The sequence below is a fragment of the Thunnus maccoyii genome, chromosome 9, assembly GCF_910596095.1.
Source record: "Thunnus maccoyii chromosome 9, fThuMac1.1, whole genome shotgun sequence".
In the NCBI taxonomy this organism is placed as follows: domain Eukaryota; kingdom Metazoa; phylum Chordata; class Actinopteri; order Scombriformes; family Scombridae; genus Thunnus; species Thunnus maccoyii.
This window is the reverse complement of record NC_056541.1, coordinates 34,921,157-34,943,565: the sequence shown is the minus strand read 5'-3', so window position 1 is coordinate 34,943,565 and position 22,409 is coordinate 34,921,157. Positions and strand designations below refer to the sequence as shown.

Sequence of the window (22,409 nt, the reverse complement as noted above, 5' to 3'; positions counted from 1 at the left end):
ATGAATGTTCTACTACTGTCCATTTCCAGCAGGCCTTTGCAGATTTACTGTAGAACATTGTGTGCTGTGTGGCCACTGATGGGTGTTGCCTACTTAAAGGTCGTGCAAGACTTTAAGAAAATGACTGCTGGTCCACCCTTGTGAGAAGTATTTATAATATTCATATAATATTCCCACAGGGACTTACCGTGTGTCCATGGTACTCAAACTGCCATTACAAAAGAAGTCTGGCATGTAACTTTTGTGCTATAGTTCTGATATCTGTATCCTTTGTTATAACTGTGGTTCTTTTTCCTGTGAAATAAAAACAATGGTGTTCTTGTCAGACATAAGTCTCTGCTATGACGTGTGTTGGGTGGCACTGAGACCACAACGTCTCTGTGTGTCCTCTGACGAGGGACTGATATACAGAACAACTGTGCTCCCCACCACACATATGATAAGGAGCTGACAGGTAGACAACACAACTCCATTGTAGCTCAACTGCGTCACTCATGCGGGCAATTAAAATTCTTTCCGACAGTCTTCGATTCATTCAGTATGAGTTATATGCCAAACAAAACACACCAAAAGAGAGACCCTATTACCGCCTCTGTTTATGGAAAAGGTCCAAACATAATTGACAGATCCAAAAAAAAAAAAGAAAAAAAAAACTTAGATCATCAAAAGTTGCGGCACAATTAATTTATAACAACAGTTGGCACACTGCTGTATTTCCCGTCATCTGTGTCAAAGGGTGCAAAGAGGAATAGAGGATCTGAAGCTAAAAGAGGTCACTGAAATATCAAAAACAGGAAGAAGGGTAATTCATAGACCTCTAACTGAAACCTAAAAGGGCTAAATCACCTGTTTCATGAGAGCTTTTCAAAAGATAAAAATCCCCTAAGTTCATTTACAGTAATTGGCTGAATGAAAACATAAACCTACACCTACTGCTGTGAGTGTGAATTATTGAGTTGAATATCAAAAGCCTCAGCTTATGTACATCAACTACAGCCCACGATCAGCTCTGAAAGATTTTGTATAATTTTATTTGTGCCCACTTCCTATTTTATAGATTGCTTCATCACATGGTTTAGTCAAGGTATCTGGCATTAATGAAAAAACATGACTTTGCCCTCAAAAGTTTTCTAGTCACAAAGACTTATAGTGATCGTCTCATTTACACAGTTGTCACTGAACTACGCAAGGCTAAGAACAATTACTTCTCAAAATTTATATAAGAGGCTAAGGGTAGTAGCTCCAAACTGTGGAAACACATCAAATGTTTAACCAACTCAACACCCATAAACAACAGAGAATAAAGGAGCTAAGAATAAACAACAAACATCTGTCTGATAATGCAACAATTGCAAATGAATTCAAGGCTTTTTTTTGTAGAGTCAGTTCAAGAACTTGCAAATGATTTTAAAACAGTAGAGCTTCAAGCCAACACGCTGGACCAGAACACTCAAAATCTATTTTATATCAAAGAGGTCAATCTTGAAAAAGTCAACACAATCATGAGTCACTTTATTAGCTCAAAGGCCAAGGACATCCATTATCTTGATCCTGCACTGATAAAGAAATACAGAGCCCAACTACTTAAGTCAATAACACACCTTGTGAACTTATCAATTAAAACAAGAACTTTCCTTGAGACCTGGAAACAGCTGTTATTAGTACAATCTTTAAATCTGGAGAGCAAGACTTCACATGTAATTACAGACCCTTTGCCATTCTCCCAGCTGTCTCTGACATACTGGAAAAACTTGTAGCAGAACAACTCATATTGCATCTAGAGAGAAATCGGTTTCTGCATCAACATCAATTTAGATTCAGACCCAAACATTCTACTGAGACTGCTAACTGCTATTTAATTGAAAAAATAAAAGGTCTTTTGGATAAAGGTCATGAGGTCGAGCAGTCTTCTTAGACTGGAAAAGGGCCTTCGACACTGTTAAATACAGTGTGTTGATATCCCAATTTCCCAAATTCCAATTCTCTGACCATGCCTCACAATGGTTTGACTCGTACCTCAGGGAAAGAACACAATGTGTAACAGTGAATAAATAACATAGGGAAACCCCAGGGGTCAATTCTAGGTCCATTCTGGGGTTGACTGCCAAATGTATGCAGACGATACAGTCATTTATACATCAGGAACATCTAGCAAGGCCGCTGTCCTGCCTACTGAATCCCTACATTCTGTATCACAATGGCTGGAGTCATCTCACTTTACTCTGAATGTAAAAAAATTGTTTCAATCTGTCTTTCTATTCATAAACACAACAATGAAAGATTCATGGTAAGAATAAAGAATGAGGTCATCATTGAGGTTGACAAAGTCAAGTACTTAGGATTCATCTTAGACTCACATCTAAAATTTGATAAACAAGTGAATGATATCTGTAAAAATATTAAATCTCAACTGTTTCAGACTCATCAGAAAGTATCTCCCTTTCAGCACAGCCTAGCTCTACATGCATGCCATGATATTCTCAAACCCATCATACTGCGTCACTACCTGATCACAAGCCTCACAATCAACAATAAAACCTGTCACATCATTATATAATAAGACAATAAAAATCATGGATAAAAAACACAATGAGGTAGCACTATTGTCACATCTTGGAGAAACACAATATGTTCAGTTTCGGAAGCTTTATAAGCTATTGCACCCTAAAGCTTGTTTTTAAATGCTTACATGGTCATGCTCCTTCTTTGAATTTGTTATCAAGACAAGACCAGCACTCCAGTAGAGTCAGCACACGGGCCTCAACAAACAGTAACTGTCGCATTGCAATGTGCAAAACCTCATTTGGACAATCAGTCTTCTCTGTTAAATGAGAAAAACTATGGAACTGTCTACCCACTGAGTTGAAAATGCAACACAATTTCAACGTTTTTAACATAGGTATTAAATTATGGCTAAAAGAGAAACAGCACTGTTCTCACAACTAATACCCCTGTATAGACACCTGTATTTTTTATGTATGTATTTGTGCATGTATTCTTGTTTTTCCTCTCATCTTTCTGTTTTCCTTTTCTTCCTTACATTTAATTTTATATTCTAAATTTTTTTTTTTTAAGCCTCCTGTGGACAGGTGTTGTATTTTAGCATTTCGCCACAAACACTGTTGCAGTTCTGATGCTATTTTGATGTCCATGTCCAATGAATAAATTTAACTAACTTAACTAACTAACATATTGTTTAAAGGTTAAAGTTGGAAGCACTGGGATGCTGAGCAGCAAATGGTATGAGACTGCAGCCCAGTAGGGATATGAAAGTAAATACACAACTAGAACAGATTATAGATACGTCCTGTGGGAGGGAAAAGTATGTGATTGTAATATGTAATGGATTTTTCCAGGGGCCTTTGGGTATTTGTTTGGAATTGTTTATTTGAAGCAGTATAGTAGTGTAGTGTTTTTTAGTAGAATGCTTTACCTTGTCATACCACACTATAATATATAATTTTATAGCCATATTCCTCATTGAAGGGTTTGAACTGCTCTTTTCATTTCCATTATGAAATTATCCAGCATTGTTTGCATTTCTGGGAAGTATTGGTGATATGCCTCTTCAATAGTAAACAGTAAAGAGAAAGACCCGGTCCATGTGAATCAACACAGACCTAATGATAACCATGAATAAATACAACCAAACCAATAATCTGCTTTTATCAGAGGGGAAACAAGAAACAGCCTGTTCCTGCAACTGCTTCCTTTTAACAAGTTTTATTACCTGATCCAAGCTAAAACTGTGAAACAAATGATATCATATCAAGTCAGTGGTTTAAAGCTGTGGCATGCCATCATATTGACACTTGCCATAGTATGATATAGTAGTAGTAGTATAGTATAGTAGTTTAGTGTAGTTTTATACTATACCTTATTATATCCTACCATAGTATTGTATAGGATAGTATAGCATAGCATATCATATCATAGTATAGCATAGCATAGTATAGTATAGTATAGTAGTGTAGTTTTATACTATACCTTATTATATCCTACCATAGTATAGAATAGGATAGTATAGCATAGCATATCATAGCAGTGCATAGCATAGCATAGCATAGCATAGCATAGCATAGCATAGCATAGTATAGTATAGTATTTAATCGAATAGTATGGTAAATAACAGTATTGTCTAGTCTAGCCTATTCTGGTCCTACTACAGTATAGTATTATCTAGTCTAGTCTACTATCGTATAGTATAGTATAGTATAGTATAGTATAGTATAGTGTAGTACTACTACACTAGTATAGTGTAGTGTAGTGTAGTGTAGTTTCATAAAGTATGGTCTATACCAGAGCCTAGTCTAGTCTAGTGTATATTATACTATACTGTACTATACCATATTATACCATAATATAATATAGTACAGTATAGACATGAAGTGTAGTGTGGTGTAGTATAGTACTTCTGTAGTATACCATACAATAATAGAGTATGGAATAGTATAGTGCTGTATAATATAGTGTTGTGCAGTGTTTACTGTACCTTTCTATACCATATTATAGTACTGTATAGTATTTGAAGTATAGTATGGTATAGTTTAATATAGTATGGTGAAGTGCAGTATGGTATAGTATAGTCTTATATCATGGTATTGTATAGTCTACACTAGTCTAGTATACTACTACTACCATACAATGGTATACAGGTATATTAGGGCATAGTTAGTATATTAGTATTGTATAGTATTGTATTATAGTCCCCATATAGTATACTACATTATACCATATACCATACCATATTATACTGTACCATAGCATGTATAGTAGAGTGTTGTGTAGTATCACATGATATGGTCTATAGTATTGTCTAGTCAGTCTACTTTAGTACTGAATATCACTGACCTTGATAAACCTGCATTTGCTCCTAACCACTTTTGTTTTACTATCACCTCATCAAAATGACCATATAACGATCATAATACATGTGGGATAGAGTATTGAACATTTTTCTAACTGAGGCAGCACATGAGATTTTGTCAGGTCAGAGCTGCCGGGGTCAAAGACCCAGCCAACAAAAGGCTTCTTCTGGGAAAAACTGGACAAATACAAAGGCCATATTCAGCATACTGAACACCCTCCCTCTGCATCATTGTATAATAGTCGTCAATGGATGGTAGACTCACATCCGCATGACTACAACAGTCTGAGTCTGAGCTGATTTCCCATCAGTAACAAAAGGGCTTTCAGTGCTGTTTGTGTTTGTCTCAGAGACTGTTGTTCCAAAAACTCATCAGGACTTTTGTCACGGGGATAAAACCTTAATATTTCAGTCACTGCTTGTTGACAAAACAGCACATTCACACCGATGGGATGCAGAGGTTCACTGTTGTTGAGTCAACAGGGGAGGTGAGCCTGTTACAACCTGTCTAACAGTCTGCCTGAGTTTTGGCTTGCTTGGTACTCCTTCTATAGGTTGTTTGGTTTGAATGCATTCTGTTACATTTGATGTTTGGTGAGCATATCTCAAGATTTGGAAATATCTGTTGCCTTTCATTTAGGGCACTGAATTCAGGAGAGCTTTAAAATCAGAAATTAAAATAAGAATTATTTCATAACTGACTAACAGCAGAAACAATTATGAGAATTTCTAAATCATCAGTAATAATAAACCTTAAAGTTCTACTGATCTCTCCTCACTTGAAAACAGATGTGTGCACACTTAAGCGTGCTGGCAACTAACCTCACCAGCTGGGCCTGATTTGTAGTATACCCCTTCTTTTTCTTACTGCATTCTTCCAGTACTCAACCAAATGTGACCCACTTTCTGTGAGGTGGAATGTCTTTTGTATACACCAAAATGATTTTCAGCTTTTTCCTATTGCTCATTGCTTGTTTGTAATTCCAAAGAATGAACAGAAACCAAAAGTGTGAGCAAAAGTGTCATGTTGCCCAACTTGCCCTACATAGTTTCATCACCAGAGAAGCTGCGGGGGGAATTCCTACTGATCCACGTCAAGTCTCAGATTGGTCAGACTCTCTGTCTCCATCTTGTGGAAATTTACCAAAAAGCAAATGGGTAAGAAACAAAAGTATTTATTATACAGACGGGTGACAAATTAAAGGAAAAACCGGTACAGGTCTGAATGCTTGACCCCTACAGTGAGGGGATCCAGTGGCTCTGTTACGCTGTGGGGGGAATTTTGCTGGCATGGTTTGGGTCCACTTGTTCCCTTAGAGGGAAGGGTCACTGCTAATCAATACTGAGTCACTGAGTGATTACCTTTATCTAATGATGAAACATTTCTATCCTGATGGGAGTGGTCTCTTCCAGGATGACAATGCCTTGATTCACAGGGCACGAGACTGTGGTGCCTTCACAGTCACCAGATCTTAACCCAAGTGAACACCTATGGGAGATTTTGGACAGCGCTCTCCACCACCATCATCAAAACACCGAATGAGGGACAATCCTTCTGAAAAATGGTGTTCATCCCTCCAGAAGAATTCAGAGATCTGTAGAATCAATGCCGAGGCACACTGAAGCTGTTCTGGTGGCACATGGTGGCCCAACACCTTACGAAGACACTTTATGTTGTTTTTTCCTTTGTCTTTGGCTTTTCCTTTTCCATTTGTCACCTGTCTGTATATACAGACCATCGAAACCCATGTGAATTCTGCTAATCAAACAGATAAAGACATTGGAAAAAAATCTTTAAACACAGCAACAGATCTGCTGCAGCTGAAGTCTGTATGAACAGACAATGATCTTGGCCTCACTCAGCATGGATCAGCTCATTATTCATGTGTGAAAAGGCAATAAGACTGAAACTACCGAAGCATGTGAAAAACATTGGAGAATTTCTTTCTAATATATTTTGCCTACTTTTTATTCCTAGTTCTTTATGATTAACTTTATTCATTTTGTGAAGATTTTTTTATTTACATACAGATTTTACAGGTCAATTTATGATTTGAAAAAGTACATGAATAAAGCATAAGTAAATAGCATCTAAAGAACAAATACTTTCATTAACACATGAAAGGCTGTTGCAAATATATATATAAATGTGAATGTTTTGACAAAATACAGTTCATGATAGGAATTATTTTGACCTCTTTGAAGCTAAACTGGTTCCAGTAACAGCAGTGAGAGGTGGGAGATGATGTTGTCACAGGTACAGATACACAAGATCATTGCTCAAGACTATTATAAAAATGTTTTGGAATAAATTTTTGGTTTTTGTTAGAAGCTGTTTATTATTGGTTGACATGGGTCCAGCAGGGGAGCCATGCAGGGGCTGTAAACGATCTCTCTCATCTGGATGGCTGAGAGAGATCCTCCAACACTAGACATGTGGGAACAGACATGGGCCTGAAAACTGACCTTTAACAGCTGTCCCTGCTGGTCTGTTTATTAAATCAAAGTACTGAATCCTGTGTTTAAGTGTGGAGCTCCTGTGCCTCTAAAAGCTGGGCCTGTTTTCTGTCATTCAATTCCTCCGTGATCTCTGTTGCTTCACTTCAGTGTAAACACAAAGAAAGAGTGAAACAGGAGCACTGTGTCAGGCTGAGCCAGGGAACTCACAAACTGCATTTTGCAGTGGCTCATTTTTTGACTGTGCATGTATGCAATAGTTGATAATTAAGGCCCCCGTGAAAAAAAGGGATTCATGCAATGCTTTGTATAATGTGCAATAGAAATATGTTGTTTAAATATGTCTGTATGTACATTATGTGTGTGTGTTTATGGCTTGGAGTTGGGATTGACTGTAGGAGGCACAGGGGCGCTGGTGGGGATGACTCCGGTGGCCAACAGGATGATGATGAGGACGATGATGAGGACGACCACCACGATGATCACGATCGATCACGAGTGCAGAGCCTGAGCAGGGAGGGAGATGAGACAATCCATTGAAGATGGACAGACATCAAAACAGTCAAAACCGTCAATGTCATCAAAACCTACAAGCATACGCTAGCAGAGTTTTTTTATATTTGGGCTTTTTAAATAATGGTGTAACTAGTAACCTTAATAATGTCTGCAATCCATTCACCGTGCACCCTGGTTCACTGCTGCATTTACATGCGCACTAGTATCCTGGTTATGATCAGGTTTTTGGAGTATCCTGGTTATGCTTTGCACACCTTGTCCCGGTTTTGAGAAACCTGAACATGCTACCTGGAGTACTCAAATAGAAACCAGGTTTCTCATGTTCTATGGAAACAACATATCACGAATATGATCAAACCAGGATAAGACTCAAAACCGTGCGAGTGCTACTAGCTACTAGTGTGCATGTAAACGCACTCATAATGTAATTATATACAGCGGTGCGTTTTCTGTTAGGAGAAGTCCAAATGTCACCTCGAGAATGACATGTTTGATGAGATAGCAGGAGGTTCTAAGTTTCTAACAGGTGCTTGGCATGATGTTGTCACTGTCATAATACTGTGATGTGAATTGGTGAAGATACCTTGATTGGACTGACAAGCGATGAAGTAATGAGTGTCAGGTGTGACTGATTGCGCAGCTGTTGGACTCTGGAAAGGGGGGAAGGGTGTGGAGAGCGAGCTTCTCTGCGGTGTGCCTGCGCTCATTCATTTCTTAAAGTAGATGTGTGACTCCACTGTGAGCAGTGTGGTGAGCTCCCAGGCGCTTCCTGAAGTTGCTGTGATGTGTGTTGCATCTCTGGATGGTGGTGTGTATTTTTATAGTGTGGCCAGCCCTGACTCCCCCTCAAGTGGCATAACTATCCTATCTAGTGAAACTCCAAAGACCCTTTTTTATTGGTGTTAACTTAATAAAGATTTCCATTTTGCCTGATACTTTTGTGGTCTGGTGTCAGTTATTCTGAGGTCTCTGTCATTTATCCCACATAAATTCTGGTCTCTGTTTGAACTCAGATTTATTAAACTAGCAAGCGCTTACTGAAAGAGGAAAACACAACATTTCCTGGAATGAGAAAACTAGAATGACAGGTTGTATACTTTAGAGAAAGTATGATGAGCAACACAACCTATGCAGTGAAGCATTTGAACCACAGACAAAAGGTTGTTGGGTTAACAAGCTTAATTCAAAGTTGAGGTTAAAGCAGGAGAAAGCTTCATGTGTTTTCTGTAGTGTCTTGAATGTGGGATGGCCTCTGCTGTTATATTGGTTTATGATTACAGTGAATGCTAAGGTCATAGTTTAACAACACATTTATTTGACCTCATGTAAAAGACACATGACAAAGTAAAAGGGATAAATTCTGGCAGTGAGACTGACCGCTTCTTCCATTTCCTCTGACTTTTTGACGGCGTTGTCCAGCTTGTCCACTTGCTCCAGGATTTCTTTCATGTTCTCTTTCATCTTGTCTTCTACCTCACCTGTCTGATAATGTATGGCTTGTATCTTGTTTTGTGGCACTGGCTGTGCTGCCACTCCTCCCTGCTCCTGCTATGGGACACAAGTAGTGGTAAGTGGCACTAAATGCAAGAATTTAATCATATCTTAGGTATCTACCACTTTGACCTTACTGGAGCATTTCTATTTGACATCTTATACTTTATGGGCAAATATTCACTTTATAATAGTGCATTGTTTTGTTACAGATAAATTATCCAATATATTTTAAAGTAGTTAAAACTAGAATACATTTCCTGAAAAACATGTAGGTGTGCTCACTGCTGAAAACTGTAGGTGCAAACACTTAAAATAAGTTCAAATGTCTTGAAATGTTAAATGTATGCATGTGAGATGTTGTATGGGAGTTTAAGTGGTTAAAGCAGTTGAAGTGTTAGTAGACGAAGCAGTGAAAGGGTTTGAAGTCTCTGTTGTTAATGCAACAGCTGAAAGACACTGAAATTTTTTGTTCAAGTTTAAACCCTGCAGGCAGATGAATTGTCAGTTTGTATGTAAACACTGAAAGTAGTTAAACTAACCACTGAAGAGTAAGAGCTCAAAGCAGGTGAACTGTCAATTGAAGAGTGGGTACTAAAAACTGTTAAAATGTCAGTTGAACTGCAAACACTGAAAGCAAAATAAATCTCAGTTGAAGCTCAAGCACCAGATATAGTTGAATAGTTGATATGTCGGTTGTTTTATAAGCAGTGACAGTGAAGTGTTTTAAGTATCAGTTGAAGAGGAAGAATTAAATGAAGTGTCAGTTGATAGATGCTGAAAGCAGTTGAACTGTCAGTTGATCACAAATATGATCAAAACCAGGATACTAGTGCGCATGTAATTGTATGTGATTACATACAGCGGTGCCTTTTCTGTTATGACAAGTCCAAATGTCGCCTCGAGAATGACGTGTTTGATGAGACAGCAGGAGGTTCTAAGTTTCTAACAGGTGCTTGGCATGATGTTGTCACTGTCATAATACCAAGCATGTCCTTGAAGAGGAAAACAACATTTCCTGGAATGAGAAAACTAGAATTACAGGTTGTATACTTGAGAGAAAGTATGATGAGCAACACAACCTGTGCAGTGAGGCATTTGAACCACAGACAAAAGGTTGTTGGGTTAACAAGCTTTAATCAAAGTTTAGTTAAAGCAGGAGAAAGCTTCATGTGTTTTCTGTAGTGTCTTGAATGTGGGATGGCCTCTGCTGTTATATTGGTTTATGATTACGATTAATGCTAAGGTCATAGTTTAACAACATCTTTATTTGAGAATGAATTGACAGTTTGTATATAAACACTGAAAGTAGTTAAACTAACCATTGAAGAGTAAGAGCTCAAAGCAGGTGAACTGTCAATTGAAGAGTCGGCGCTGAAATGTCAGTTGAACTGTAAACACTGGAAGCAGTTTAAATCTAAGGTGAAGCTCAAGCGCCACATATAGGTGAATAGTTGATGTGTCAGTTGTTATATAAGCAGTGACAGTGAAGTGTTTAAAGTGTCATTGAAGAGGAAGAATTAAATGAAGTGTCAGCTGATAGATGCTGAAAGCAGTTGAACTGTCAGTTGAGGAAACAAGATGAAAGCAGTTGAAATGTTTGAAGATGAAGTGCCAGAGATAGTTGAAGTGTCAGTTATATAAGCATTGACGGGTGATGTGTACAGGCTGAAAGCTAATGAATGAGGCAGCTTATATGTTAACGTATCAGTAATACACCAATTACATAATAATTCATATTATTTTATTTCTATTATTTTTATTCACTATATAGTTTTACATAGTTATAGTATACATATATATATATATATATATATATATATATATATATATATACACAGTACTGTGCAGAATAAGTTTGGGACCGATCAGATGCCTCCCTGATGGTATTACATTATGAATAAGAATCTAAACATCTAAAGTGCCTAAAACTTTTGCACAGAACTGTATATATATATATATATATATATATATATAGATATATATACTTTTGGGTCACGACCCACCAGTTGAGAATCACATATTTATAGTACTTTATTGTATACTTTTATAAAATCCTCTATGATGTATTTTTTATTTACTATGACGGGGCCATTTTGAATAATGAGTACTTTTACTTTAAGTACTTTTTTCTGATGGTACTTCTGCACTTTAGAATACAGAACTTTTGCTTTTGTGAAAAGTACAAGTGAGTAATTATATAGTATGGTATTGCTACTGGTACTTAAAGCTATAATGTGCAAATTCTGTAAATCGAGCTAGCTTCACATGAGAATTGACAGCCGTGACCTCCTTTAACTTTAGCCTCATCTGATTGGTCAGAAGAGCAAAGCTCGCTTAAGAACTTGAGAAGGGAATATCTCTGTACTGCTGCTAGGCTGTTCAGTGAGCCAGGTCACAGAGGCCTTTGACAGCACCTCTGCACATTAAAGGATGCTTTAGAGCATATTTCAGTGATTGGCCTGTGCACGTTCAAACTTGTATCTAGCCTGCTCCTTCCCCTCTAATTCAACACACTTCAAAGAATGTAGGATAAGCAAGATTAATTAACATGGCACCAGGATCTGAGGAAGATATCAAATTATTTACTATCAGGATTAATTAGTGTGCATGACAGCTGGTATTGGCTATGAGAGTCTTTTCAACTTTAATGTCCCAGGATCCACCTCCTAATGACTAACAAAACCCTCTCTTGGATAAAATCAGGATTACATTCATTTGTAGCTTTATAGCTGAGCTAGTTATTTTTTAAAGTGTGTAATGAAACAAAGGCTTGGATGAAGCTTAAGTGACAAGAAGAACAAGTTATGAGACATGAAACAAACGTTATCAAGTCAGGCAGGTTTTCCCAGATCATGAACAATGTTTACAGTAACCTCTATCTGAGGAAACAGTGTCACCCAAGGGCCTGGGCAGTAAATGATCAAAACAACAGCAGCCTGGGTGACCACATACTTGTTTTACCTCAGAGCAATTGATATCCTGAGAGATTTCTCCTTGACCCTCTGAGCCATGAGAGGACAGCAGCATCTTAGAAGTTGACAGGGTTAGGGTTAGTAATTATTGTAAGACAACGCATGTGTTGTTGATGACTGCCCATACTGCCAAAATGCATTTTGTATCACTTAATATGTTCAAAATCTTGAAATGAAATTTATCTTTCAAATAATTTTTGTTTCAACCTGACCCAAATTTCCAAATAAGTGCAGTCACTGGCAAAGCTTTTTAATCTTTTTTTCCTGGAATAAATATTTGTAATTTAAATAGAAGATTTTGAAGTTCACAGCAGCTAGTGTCCCATCATTACATTAGATTAGATTAGAGGATCAATGTATATTAAAAAAACGTCTGCCAAAACAAAAATGCCTTTCTACTTCTCTCTCTCTTTAAGTTGTGTTAACATTTATTGTAAAGCAAATTAGCCTATAAAATGAAGCTGCTGTTCACTTACCATCTCTGTCTCTCTGCCCTGTCTCTTGCTGTGTATGTGCAAAAGCTGTCACATCTTCAGTGCTTTTATAGATCCATGACATGAACTCTTGAACTTCCTGAAAAACAGGGCATCTTCAGTGGTGATGTCATCCTGCATTAGTGGGAGAACCAGAAGTGTCCAACCAGTAACATCGTCAGTCCCATAAAATCAAACTGCCTTTCTCTTTATAACTGACAGTTTACACTCAAGATTAACAAACCATCTCTCACCCATTTCATCATTTCTAAAGACTTAACTATGATGTGTGACTGACTGATGGTTCTGATGGTCTACTGGTCAGTCCACCACTTTGGTTGTGATCTTCAGAGAATGAATCCTAATGACTCAAATGATCCCATGACCTTTCCTCTAGTGCCACCATGAACACATTTATGGCTCCACATATGGATGGATTACCATGAAACACATTCATGTCCTCCTCAGGATGAATTGTAACAACTTTGGTGATACCCTGACTTTTCATGCCATCATCAGGTCAATATTTAAACTGTTCCAACACTTTGGTTTATGACCAAACACCTGCAAAAATAATAAAATCCCATCAGCCTCAGCTGTGCTTTGTGTTTAGTCTTTGTAAGAATTCAGGACTCACTGGATAGCTGCGATTGTTTGACTTCGTGCTCTCTGATTAGGATTCGTTTAATGTATTCTCAGACAGTTTACAATTACTACAGTTGATCATGTGACTGTCCTAACCAATGTCAGCTATGACCTGGATTTGCTGACTTGTGGAATTGTTGGTAAGGCATTCAGAGATTCTTTCAAGGTGACTGACTCTCAGCCTCTGCTCTCATTCTGATCATTCTTTTTCAAATGTGTTTTGCAACTCCTTCTAACTTTATGTAAGTTCTACTTAAAAGTGATACTTAATCACTGGAGTATCCCTTTAAGAATGTGATTGCTGAACTCTGTAAAATGTCCATCAAATTAATTAACTCATTCCGTTGCAGTGTTTGCAATACTAATTTAATTTCTTTAAAGTTACATGTCCTTTACTGTGACGTGTTCAGTGTTTTGTTTTTTACATCTGAAACAATTAGTTGATTAATTTGCAACTATTTTTGCTGCTTACAGCCCGACAAATGTGACCATTTCCTGGATTTATTCATCTTCTACAATAATAAACTGACTATCTGAATTAATTATAAGTGAATATTTGGATTTGGACTGGTGGTTGGACAAAAGATATCTGAAGATTGAAGATCAATTTGGGCTTTGGGAAATTACAATAAATTGAGAAATAACGGGAGGATTAATGAATAATAGCTTGAAACTGTTAGCTGCAGCCTTGGAACAGCGGTGGAAGTTTGAGCAAAGTTTTGGAGAGGAACTGACCGAGTCTGTATGTGGCTCAAGAGGTTCAAATCCATTTGAGACTCCTCTGATCTGCTTCTTCAAACCTTATCAACTCTCTGTCTCCATCTTGTGGCAATTCAACAAACAGCAAAGGAAGGCACACCATCACAACTTTAGCAGAAGTAAATACTTTTTATTTGATATCAGACCATTAAAACTGTTAAAGACAATAAATCATAAGAATAAGACACTTGTGAATTCTGGTAAGCAGACATTACAGCTACATCACAGGTCTGCTGACCAGGATTAATCTGTTTTCAGAATGTGGATTCAACTTAAGAAAAGTTAAAGGTGGGAAAAACCTCTAACACAGTGACAGATCTGCAGATGAACAGAAATATGATTGTGGCCTCACACAGCACGGATCAGGTCAGCATGAGTGTGTGAAGAAGGCAATGAGACGAGCACTACTGCCCCCCAGAAGCATGTACAAAAGGAGAATATGTTCCAACACAGCCTACTCTTCATACCTACTTCTAGAAACTGATTGACAACATAGTAATTGAATTGTACCATTTCTGATGAATCATTTTGGATAATCTGTTTATACACAAACAGCTTTCAGTGGATCATTTTTGATTAAAAAAAGAAGGCACACCAATAACATAACGCATTAAATAAATAGCCTCTAAAGAATGGATACTCTAACATATTAGTTAAAGGCTGTTGCTAATATATATATATTATATATAGATATATATATATGAATGTGTTACTATATACAGTTCATAATGGGAATTATTTTGACCTCTTTGAAGCTAAACCAGTTACTGTAACAGCAGAGCGAGGTGGGAGATGCTGGTGATACAGTTACAGACACACAAGATCTTTGCTCCAGATTTAACACTACATGTTTTGGAATATGTGTTTTTTGTGATTACGAGGGCCTATTGGTTGACATGAACCCGGCAGGGGGAGCCATGGAGGGGCTGTAAGTGATCTCTCTCAGCTTGGATCCTCCAACACTAGACTTGTGGGAATTGACCTTTAACAGCTGTCCCTGCTGGTCTGTTTCTTAAATCAAAGTAAAGCTCTGTGTTAAAAATGTGGAGCTCCAAAAACTTTCTGTCAATCGACTAATCAGTGACCTCTGCTGTGAAGAAAAAGAGTGAAACAAGAAAACTGTGTCTGAGCTCACAAGCTGCAATATTTCTAGAGTTAGAGGAAGAGAATTAACATGATCAGTTAAAAAGACCAATTATACTGCACAACACAAATGTACAAATCTACAAACTCTTCGATATCTTCCCTTCTCAACACTACACATTTCTGTTTAGTCAAAAAACCACACAATTCATCAATTAAGTTCTTGGTTTCCTAATTTCACTATTATGTGATTTTTGTCCAACAACAGATGTTTTTAGAGCATAAAAATTGTTTCTTTAACGCTGACGGTATATACTATTGACAGAATACAAACCTCTCTACAATCACAAGCCTTCAATACAAATTAAGGAGCTTATTACAACATATTAGAAACAGCTAAAGTAGTCTTATGTTTATAATAATAAACTATCTGACAAATATGAAAAGAACTTCTAGGAATGATTACTCGATTGTTGGACTACAAAGAAAGTGGAAGCACTTTGAAAGGAATCAGCCCACAAATGGTAACATATGTATCCAACACACGATTCAGACTTTCATTAAATATATTGTGACCTAAAATAGTTACAGGTTGGTGTTTGCTGCATTTTTCCATCTTTTAAACCATACAAACTGTCTTTTATAAAGGTGCAAGTAAGTGATAACATTTAAGACAAACATAACGTCTGGTAAGAGAGTAGAGGAATCTACATTCATTATTTCCATCTACACACATTAAAGTGGGCTTGCTGACTTCCTGTTTGCCAGGATGAAATAACCGTTGGTGCTTAAACAAAGAGCTGCCAGCGGTGGAATAAGCCGTCCTTTAAGAACAGTGATTATGCTGCCGTCAGATGAAGACCTCCGACCTTCCAGAGACTTTTGTTTAAAAAGCAAAGTTGATTTCTTCCTTACTCAAAAATGGCTGCTGGAATTGTGTTTTGAAAGGATTCGTTGTGTCATTAAAGTTCCTGGAACCAAAGCAGGAAATACTTAAATTCCAATATAAGCATGAAAGTTACCAGAAGTGATAAAGGTTTCACCAGACAGCAGTGACTTGCAAAACTTTTGTATAATGTGCAATAGGAATGCATTTGTTTATGATTTAAATATGTCTGTATGTACATTATGTGTGTGTGTTTATGGGTTGCCGGTGGGATTGACTATAGGAGGCACAGGGGCGCTGGTGGGGATGACTCCGGTGGCCAACAGGATGATGATGAGGACGATGATGAGGACGACCACCACGATGATCACGATCAGCTTGACATTCTTCCACCAGTAGGAGCGAGCCACTTTCTGAGACGTCTGCTTAAAGTGCTGAGCCTGAGACGAGACAATCCATACATGTTTAAGCCGGTCCTGGATGCTAATATATCAGATTATAGTTTAATATTACAATCTGGGGAAGTTTACACTCCAGCAACAACTACCAAACTTGTTATCCAAGATAGAAGTATACTCCGGTTAGTCCTCATCCTGAACACTTTTTCTCTTATAAAGTGTGAAAGTGTGAAAAGTTTGAGAATACGAACATTAAAGCATAAATCTAACCTCTGTCTTGCTTATCCAAGAATGTAAGCTCAGAGCCAAACAGTGTTATGTTATAATAAAACACCAGTCTGATCTCACATGTTTCCTTCTTACATTACTAGGACCAACTAGCTCTGCAGTGCTAACTGTTAGCCTGGGACATGTTGATATGATATCATGTATGTAGCCACCAAGTGCATCTTCCTGACCACTGTGGAGGGTTCTTGGTTTTAAAAAAAGTCAACTAGAAGCATTGAAACATCGAGTGGAGACAGTTTTCAACTAACTAATAGAGCTAACATTAGCTTAATTAGCTATCTAGCTACAGCTGATATAACCTGCTAGCAACTGTCATTTCAGCTGGAAAATCCAGTCACTGACTAATAAAAGAGATGCCTGCATTTGTCTTCCTCTGTCTGAAATCAAGAACGCATTGCTTTAATAGTTACTTCAATTTTTAAGTAGTTCATCTGCCACAATTATCATTGCAAACCGTGTGAGATGGAAAGCTTGACAGGTGTAGTAACATGAACTAAGGGATGCAGGCTTAGCGAAGGTCCTGGTTTGGTCTATGATGGCTGATTAGTGCGGCTTCCTGACGTTAATGTTATTAGTTCCACCTGTACTTTTCCTGCAATGACAGAATCTAAATTCCTACCATGAAGCAGATTTATACTGACTGTGCAGTGAGGCATTTCAACCTCAGACAAAAGGTTGTGGCGTTAACGAGCTTAATCACCTAACAAGGTGCAGCTGGAACAATGCCTCACTAAAGAAACTTCATTCAAAGTTTAGGTCAGAGCGAGAAAAAGGCCACATTCAGCCAAGGTTCATCTGTGTTCTGTACCGTCTTGAATACTAACTTGTTATGCTGGTTCATTTGATGATAATCACTGAGGTCACAGCTTGACAGCCTCTTTATTTACCACAACACAGTCCACAACTCAACCCTCTCTGACATAAAAAAATAAAAGGATAAACTCCTGACCCCTGCTTGCAGGTCCTCTGACTTGCCCATGAGGTCGTCCAGCCTCTCTCCCCGGGCCAGGATCCGGTCCACGTTCTGCGTCATGATGTTTTTGACTCCATCTACCTGATCCCTCAAGGTCTGAACCTTGTCTTGTGGCTCAGGCGCTACTCCCACTCCTCCCACTCCTCCCCGCTCCTGTGATGGGGCAGAGAAAAGTAATGTAGGAAGTTAAATTGAGGAAAAAAGTTTCACAGATTTAAGCTTTGCTCCAAACTTCACACTTGTAGTTTATTAATTACACTGAATAAAAAAAAAAGGGCTGATAACTAATGTTTATTTGGATGTGGTTCTGGGTACTAATGTAAAGATACACTGTGGTTTCTGTCAGAGTCTGGCTGTTAGCGTAGCTTCTGATACTATAGCTTCCTCACTGAGGCAGCGCATAAGAGACTCGCATCTGTGGATTAGACGTCATGTGGTGGTGAACCTCAAGTCACTGGATCCTTTTTCTTAGTACGACCTCTACGTCACACACTCATAACATATGAATTAATGACTCATAATACTGCAATCCAAGTGATTATCCTGTACATGTCTGCAGTTGTATCCAGACTGCTCTGATCCCTCTAATTCAACACATGTTACACTTAACCCTTAACACATCTACACTTCAACTCTTTGATTTAAGCAACAAGCTTGTCCCGTCATGCTTTTTCCATTTAAGACATGTTGCAAAATTACATCAATTCAACTCTACTATTAAGTGTATCTGAGAAAAGTCAGTGTGTCCTGTAGTCTCAGGTTCAGGATCAGTCTGTTCAGAATGTGGTGGGAAGGTTTTTAACAAGAACTGAGAGACGGGATCATGTGAAGCTTGTTTAAGAAACTGTGTCTGTTTTCCTGTTTGAACATTTTTCAGATCACTGGTCATGGTCTGGCCTCTGAAAAGTCCTCTTTGGAACTTTTTATTCTTTGGGTCACCAAGGTTTTGCTGTCTTGACTCCCGAATGTGGTTCTTGTGGAACTGAATCAGTATCATCTGTTTTTCCCATAAAGGCTTTAAAATGTGTTTAATTCCTCGTATTTATTATCTCGTTGACTGGATTCATCAATCTGACAATAGTGTGAGTCAATGTCCTTTCAGTCCGTCGGGCTGCTGCACCGCCGGCTGTCAGACCAGTGTTGGTTTATTGTTTCTTTTTAAAGTGCATTCAACAGGAAGAGAAGCTGAGATCTCTACACAGTTATAGGTGTGATTTCAAAGTAGAAATGTTATAGATATGTGGTGTGAGTGTGAGTGTGGTGTGAGTGTGAGTGTGAGTGTACACAGAGTAACTTCAGAATCCCATTGGCCACCACAAGACTGTAAACAAAACAGTTTCTAGGTAACAGAGCAGGTTTTGCTGCGTCATCTGTTGTTCTGTCCTGTTTCCTCCCCTCCCGTCTTTATTCCTTCCTCCTTTCTTTCTTTCCTTCACTCCCTTCTTCTCTTTCGAGCTGTTTTTTTTGATTCATGCAGCATCATTAATTCACCTCAGAAAACAAAGCTGCTTTTGATCATGTACAACATTGTGTTGTTACTTTTATGTTTAATTTGACATGTTTTTTTCTGCTCCTCATCACATGATACGTTTCTGCATTCTTATCAGATGCCACGCTGTACGTCTTGTGTAACTCTGCCTTTATTTAACTGTCATAAGTTCATTCCTCCTCCTGTCTGAACCACTGCTGGGTGGTTCACTGAGGCCCACTGAATGGCTGACAGCTATCCAGTATCAGGTTTTACAAAAAGAGAAGAGACAGAAACAGCCCAGAACAAGACGTTCATGCACTGACAGCTACATGAAGTATGCTATTCAAACATTTGAACTGTTGTAAGCCGAATTCCTCCGCTGAGCAAAGAAAGTGACTTCAAGCTTCCAGTTAAACTCAACAACTGACCAAACAAGCTGCAGACAGATAAGACGCCTTCAGCTGATACCTGCAGAATTATGAAGACACAAGAGGAAGTGCTCTCCAACATGTGAACGAGATCAATCAAATCTTTCCTGTTAAAATGTTTGACTGCGCTTGTAAATGCAAAGGAAGGATTTTATTTGCCTCGATAGGCCACATGAAATCCTGACTGCTCACCTCCTTATCTAGTCAAATGCAAAAATCACCTCTATGAAACGACCACATACAGATACAGACGCCATGTTTCTGTTCATCAAAGCCTGATGTAAAGATGTCGTTAATAAACGCTGGTTCAACTCTCAGCTCAGTCTGAATCAGTAAAGCTCAAAGGTTTTTTCGGAGGGGAATGTTTGAAAACCACAAAGGTCACAGTTTCAAACAGTTTAGCAGATGAAGCAACGTTTGTGAGTCGAGAGTCTCCAGCAGAGTCTGTCATGGAGCCTCATTGGTCGAGACTTTGAGTCTGAGATCTGTTAGTGATACGAGCAGAAACACAGCAGGCCGAGAACACGGAAGGAAAGACAAAATGAATAAACACTTTCTACCAATAAATGATGCTTTTGTGTTTTGTTCATTTTGCTCCTTGGGAACCTTGAGACTTCCTGGGAAACGTTCAAGGACCTTGAGCCCCGATAGGTGCAGTTTAATCAAAACATGTCAGCCAAATTTATCAATATTGGCAATTTCAAACTACTTTGATATGATTGAGGATTAATATTTAGGTACAAATCATTTTAGGAGCCTGTGTAATTTATAGGTATGTATGAGCAAATCAAGACTTCATCCAATAACATGAGAACTTTACCTGCATTTGGAGGCAGTGACCTCCAGCTGTAGTTTGTTTTATTGGGATAAAAGAGTGATGCAAGGTGGATCACTTCTTCAAAAACAGCCTTTACAAACGGCATAAATCATGGCCTGCCAGGGTTATATCTAGGAATGTGTTAATAGGGAATAAATTCTTCTTAAATTGTCACATTTTTAGTGGAGTTTGTTGTTTTTCCTTCAGGCGAGTCTGGACTGTTTACCAGACAACCAGTAAGGGAAGCAGAGAGAAATATGTTGAATTAACATTTTAACAGTAAGTAAACTGAACAAAGATGGTGAAGATTTTTTCCAGTAGTTTGAAATGTCAAACTTTGTGTTAGCTTAAATAAACCGAGTAGCTCGGCAGCTCCAGAGACGATGAACAGTTTCAGCTGCGGGTGTATTTAGGCCATTTTGTTAAACTTCCTCTCGCAATAAAAAGTTAATGCGTTGACTTATCAAACCAATTTTCAGACTTAATACAAAGTTTTAAATCCAGTGTGACTGATTGTGTCCGCAGATACACCTGTTGCATGTCGTGTGAAGCGGCGGAGAGGATTTTATCACCTACCGGATCAGCGTCCATCGTGTCGGAAACAAGGCCTGAACCCGGTGGATCCACTGGATGTGAAGCTGATGCAGTTATTTAAGACCCTTAAAAAACTTTTTAAAGACTTGAGAGTTTGATGTTCCTCCAAAGCGAATACGTTTCCTCCTCTGTTTCACTTCCTGGTTGTTTTTTTTCAAACGGGATTCCTTCGCTTCAGGCGTCAAGTCCACCGCGACACATCCGCCCTGCACGGACCCGGTTTCACAATAAAGGTTCACAGGCTGCTGCTTTAGTGGTCATCCAAAACCTCACAGACAAAACTAAACACTGTAAACCAATGGTTCTCAACGTGAGGTCCGGGGACCACCAGGTCTTATCAGATGGGGGTCCGTGGTCTCATTGAGTCAGTTTAGGTTTAAGGACCTTTATGTTGTTTATATGACAATACAAGCTTGAATCAAAGTGTTTCTCAATTCTGGACATCAAGATAATAATTAACAAAATGTTGTGGCCCATGTTTATGTTTATATGAGAGCTCTACAGTTGATTAAAAACAAAGTTTGTATTTTCATATTTTTCATACGATTGTATTGTAATTATAGTCTACATGCGCTGTGACAAATACTTTTACTGTGAAGAAACTTCCCCTCATTTCCTTTATTGTTGTAAATTCCTGCAGCTTGATGTGCTGTCCCTGTTTTATCCTCAGGATGGCGTCATAGCGACGTGTTCCCATCAGATGTTCAATCATGGAGACAAACTTATCAAACTACTTCAACAGCACTTTGTGTTCTGTGAGGTTTTATATCATCTTTTTATGTTTATTCACTGACAGCTGAGCAAAGTATTTACCAAGCAGCAAAATTAATGCAGTAATTCAACTGGTAACAGGAAGGAGTTTTTTTGTTTGTTTTATTTTTCTGGTATAGAAAAATGTTTTTTTCACAGTTGGGTTTAATATTTATTGTACTTTAATAGTTCAGCAATTCATAAAAGCATTTTTCTGTCCTGATTGAGGGACAGTACGTCCCTTCATAGACTGTACAGGCCCCCAGATAGATACACATCAGGCCATATTAATAAGATATATTATATCACTTGTGAATTATCTGAAATCATCTACAACCAGTGAGTACATTCTCCCAATGATCATTTTATCTCATGCTGCAATTTTATCTGTTAACTCCCAATTAGCAGCGTTATTTTTCCACTTGGATCACCACTTGTAGGCCCCATCAGCTCATTCCTGAACACAATAACTATCTGTAGATCAGCAGCAGTGTCTCATGTTACACATCCCATAAGAACTGGTGGTGAGAGAGTCTGA

General features: G+C 38.2%; 1 protein-coding gene across 2 annotated transcripts; it reads right to left on the bottom strand.

Moving 5' to 3' along the window:
• Positions 1–6,873: 6,873 nt before the first annotated feature.
• Positions 6,874–21,614, bottom strand: vamp8 (vesicle-associated membrane protein 8 (endobrevin)). 2 transcript variants are annotated; one of them, XM_042422179.1, is made up of 4 exons: positions 21,104–21,614; positions 17,788–17,964; positions 16,512–16,592; positions 6,874–7,798 (listed from the first exon to the last, which is right to left on the bottom strand). In XM_042422179.1, exons 1-4 carry the CDS (start codon positions 21,116–21,118, stop codon positions 7,694–7,696), a joined length of 378 nt encoding a protein of 125 aa, XP_042278113.1. In that variant the 5' UTR covers positions 21,119–21,614; the 3' UTR covers positions 6,874–7,693. The 2 variants fall into 2 exon arrangements, with proteins under 2 accessions (XP_042278113.1, XP_042278112.1); XM_042422178.1 differs by lacking the exon at positions 6,874–7,798 and having other exon boundaries at positions 15,056–16,592; positions 21,104–21,368.
• Positions 21,615–22,409: the final 795 nt, after the last annotated feature.

Excerpts from the sequence above, each read along its gene's own strand:
- vamp8 (XM_042422179.1), bottom strand. Across the intron at positions 16,593-17,787 it reads CAGAGGACCTGCAAGCAGGG|GCTCAGCACTTTAAGCAGAC; the intron begins GTCAGGAGTTTA and ends GTCTCGTCTCAG. Across the intron at positions 7,799-16,511 it reads AGCTGATCGTGATCATCGTG|GTGGTCGTCCTCATCATCGT; the intron begins GTGGTCGTCCTC and ends GTGATCATCGTG.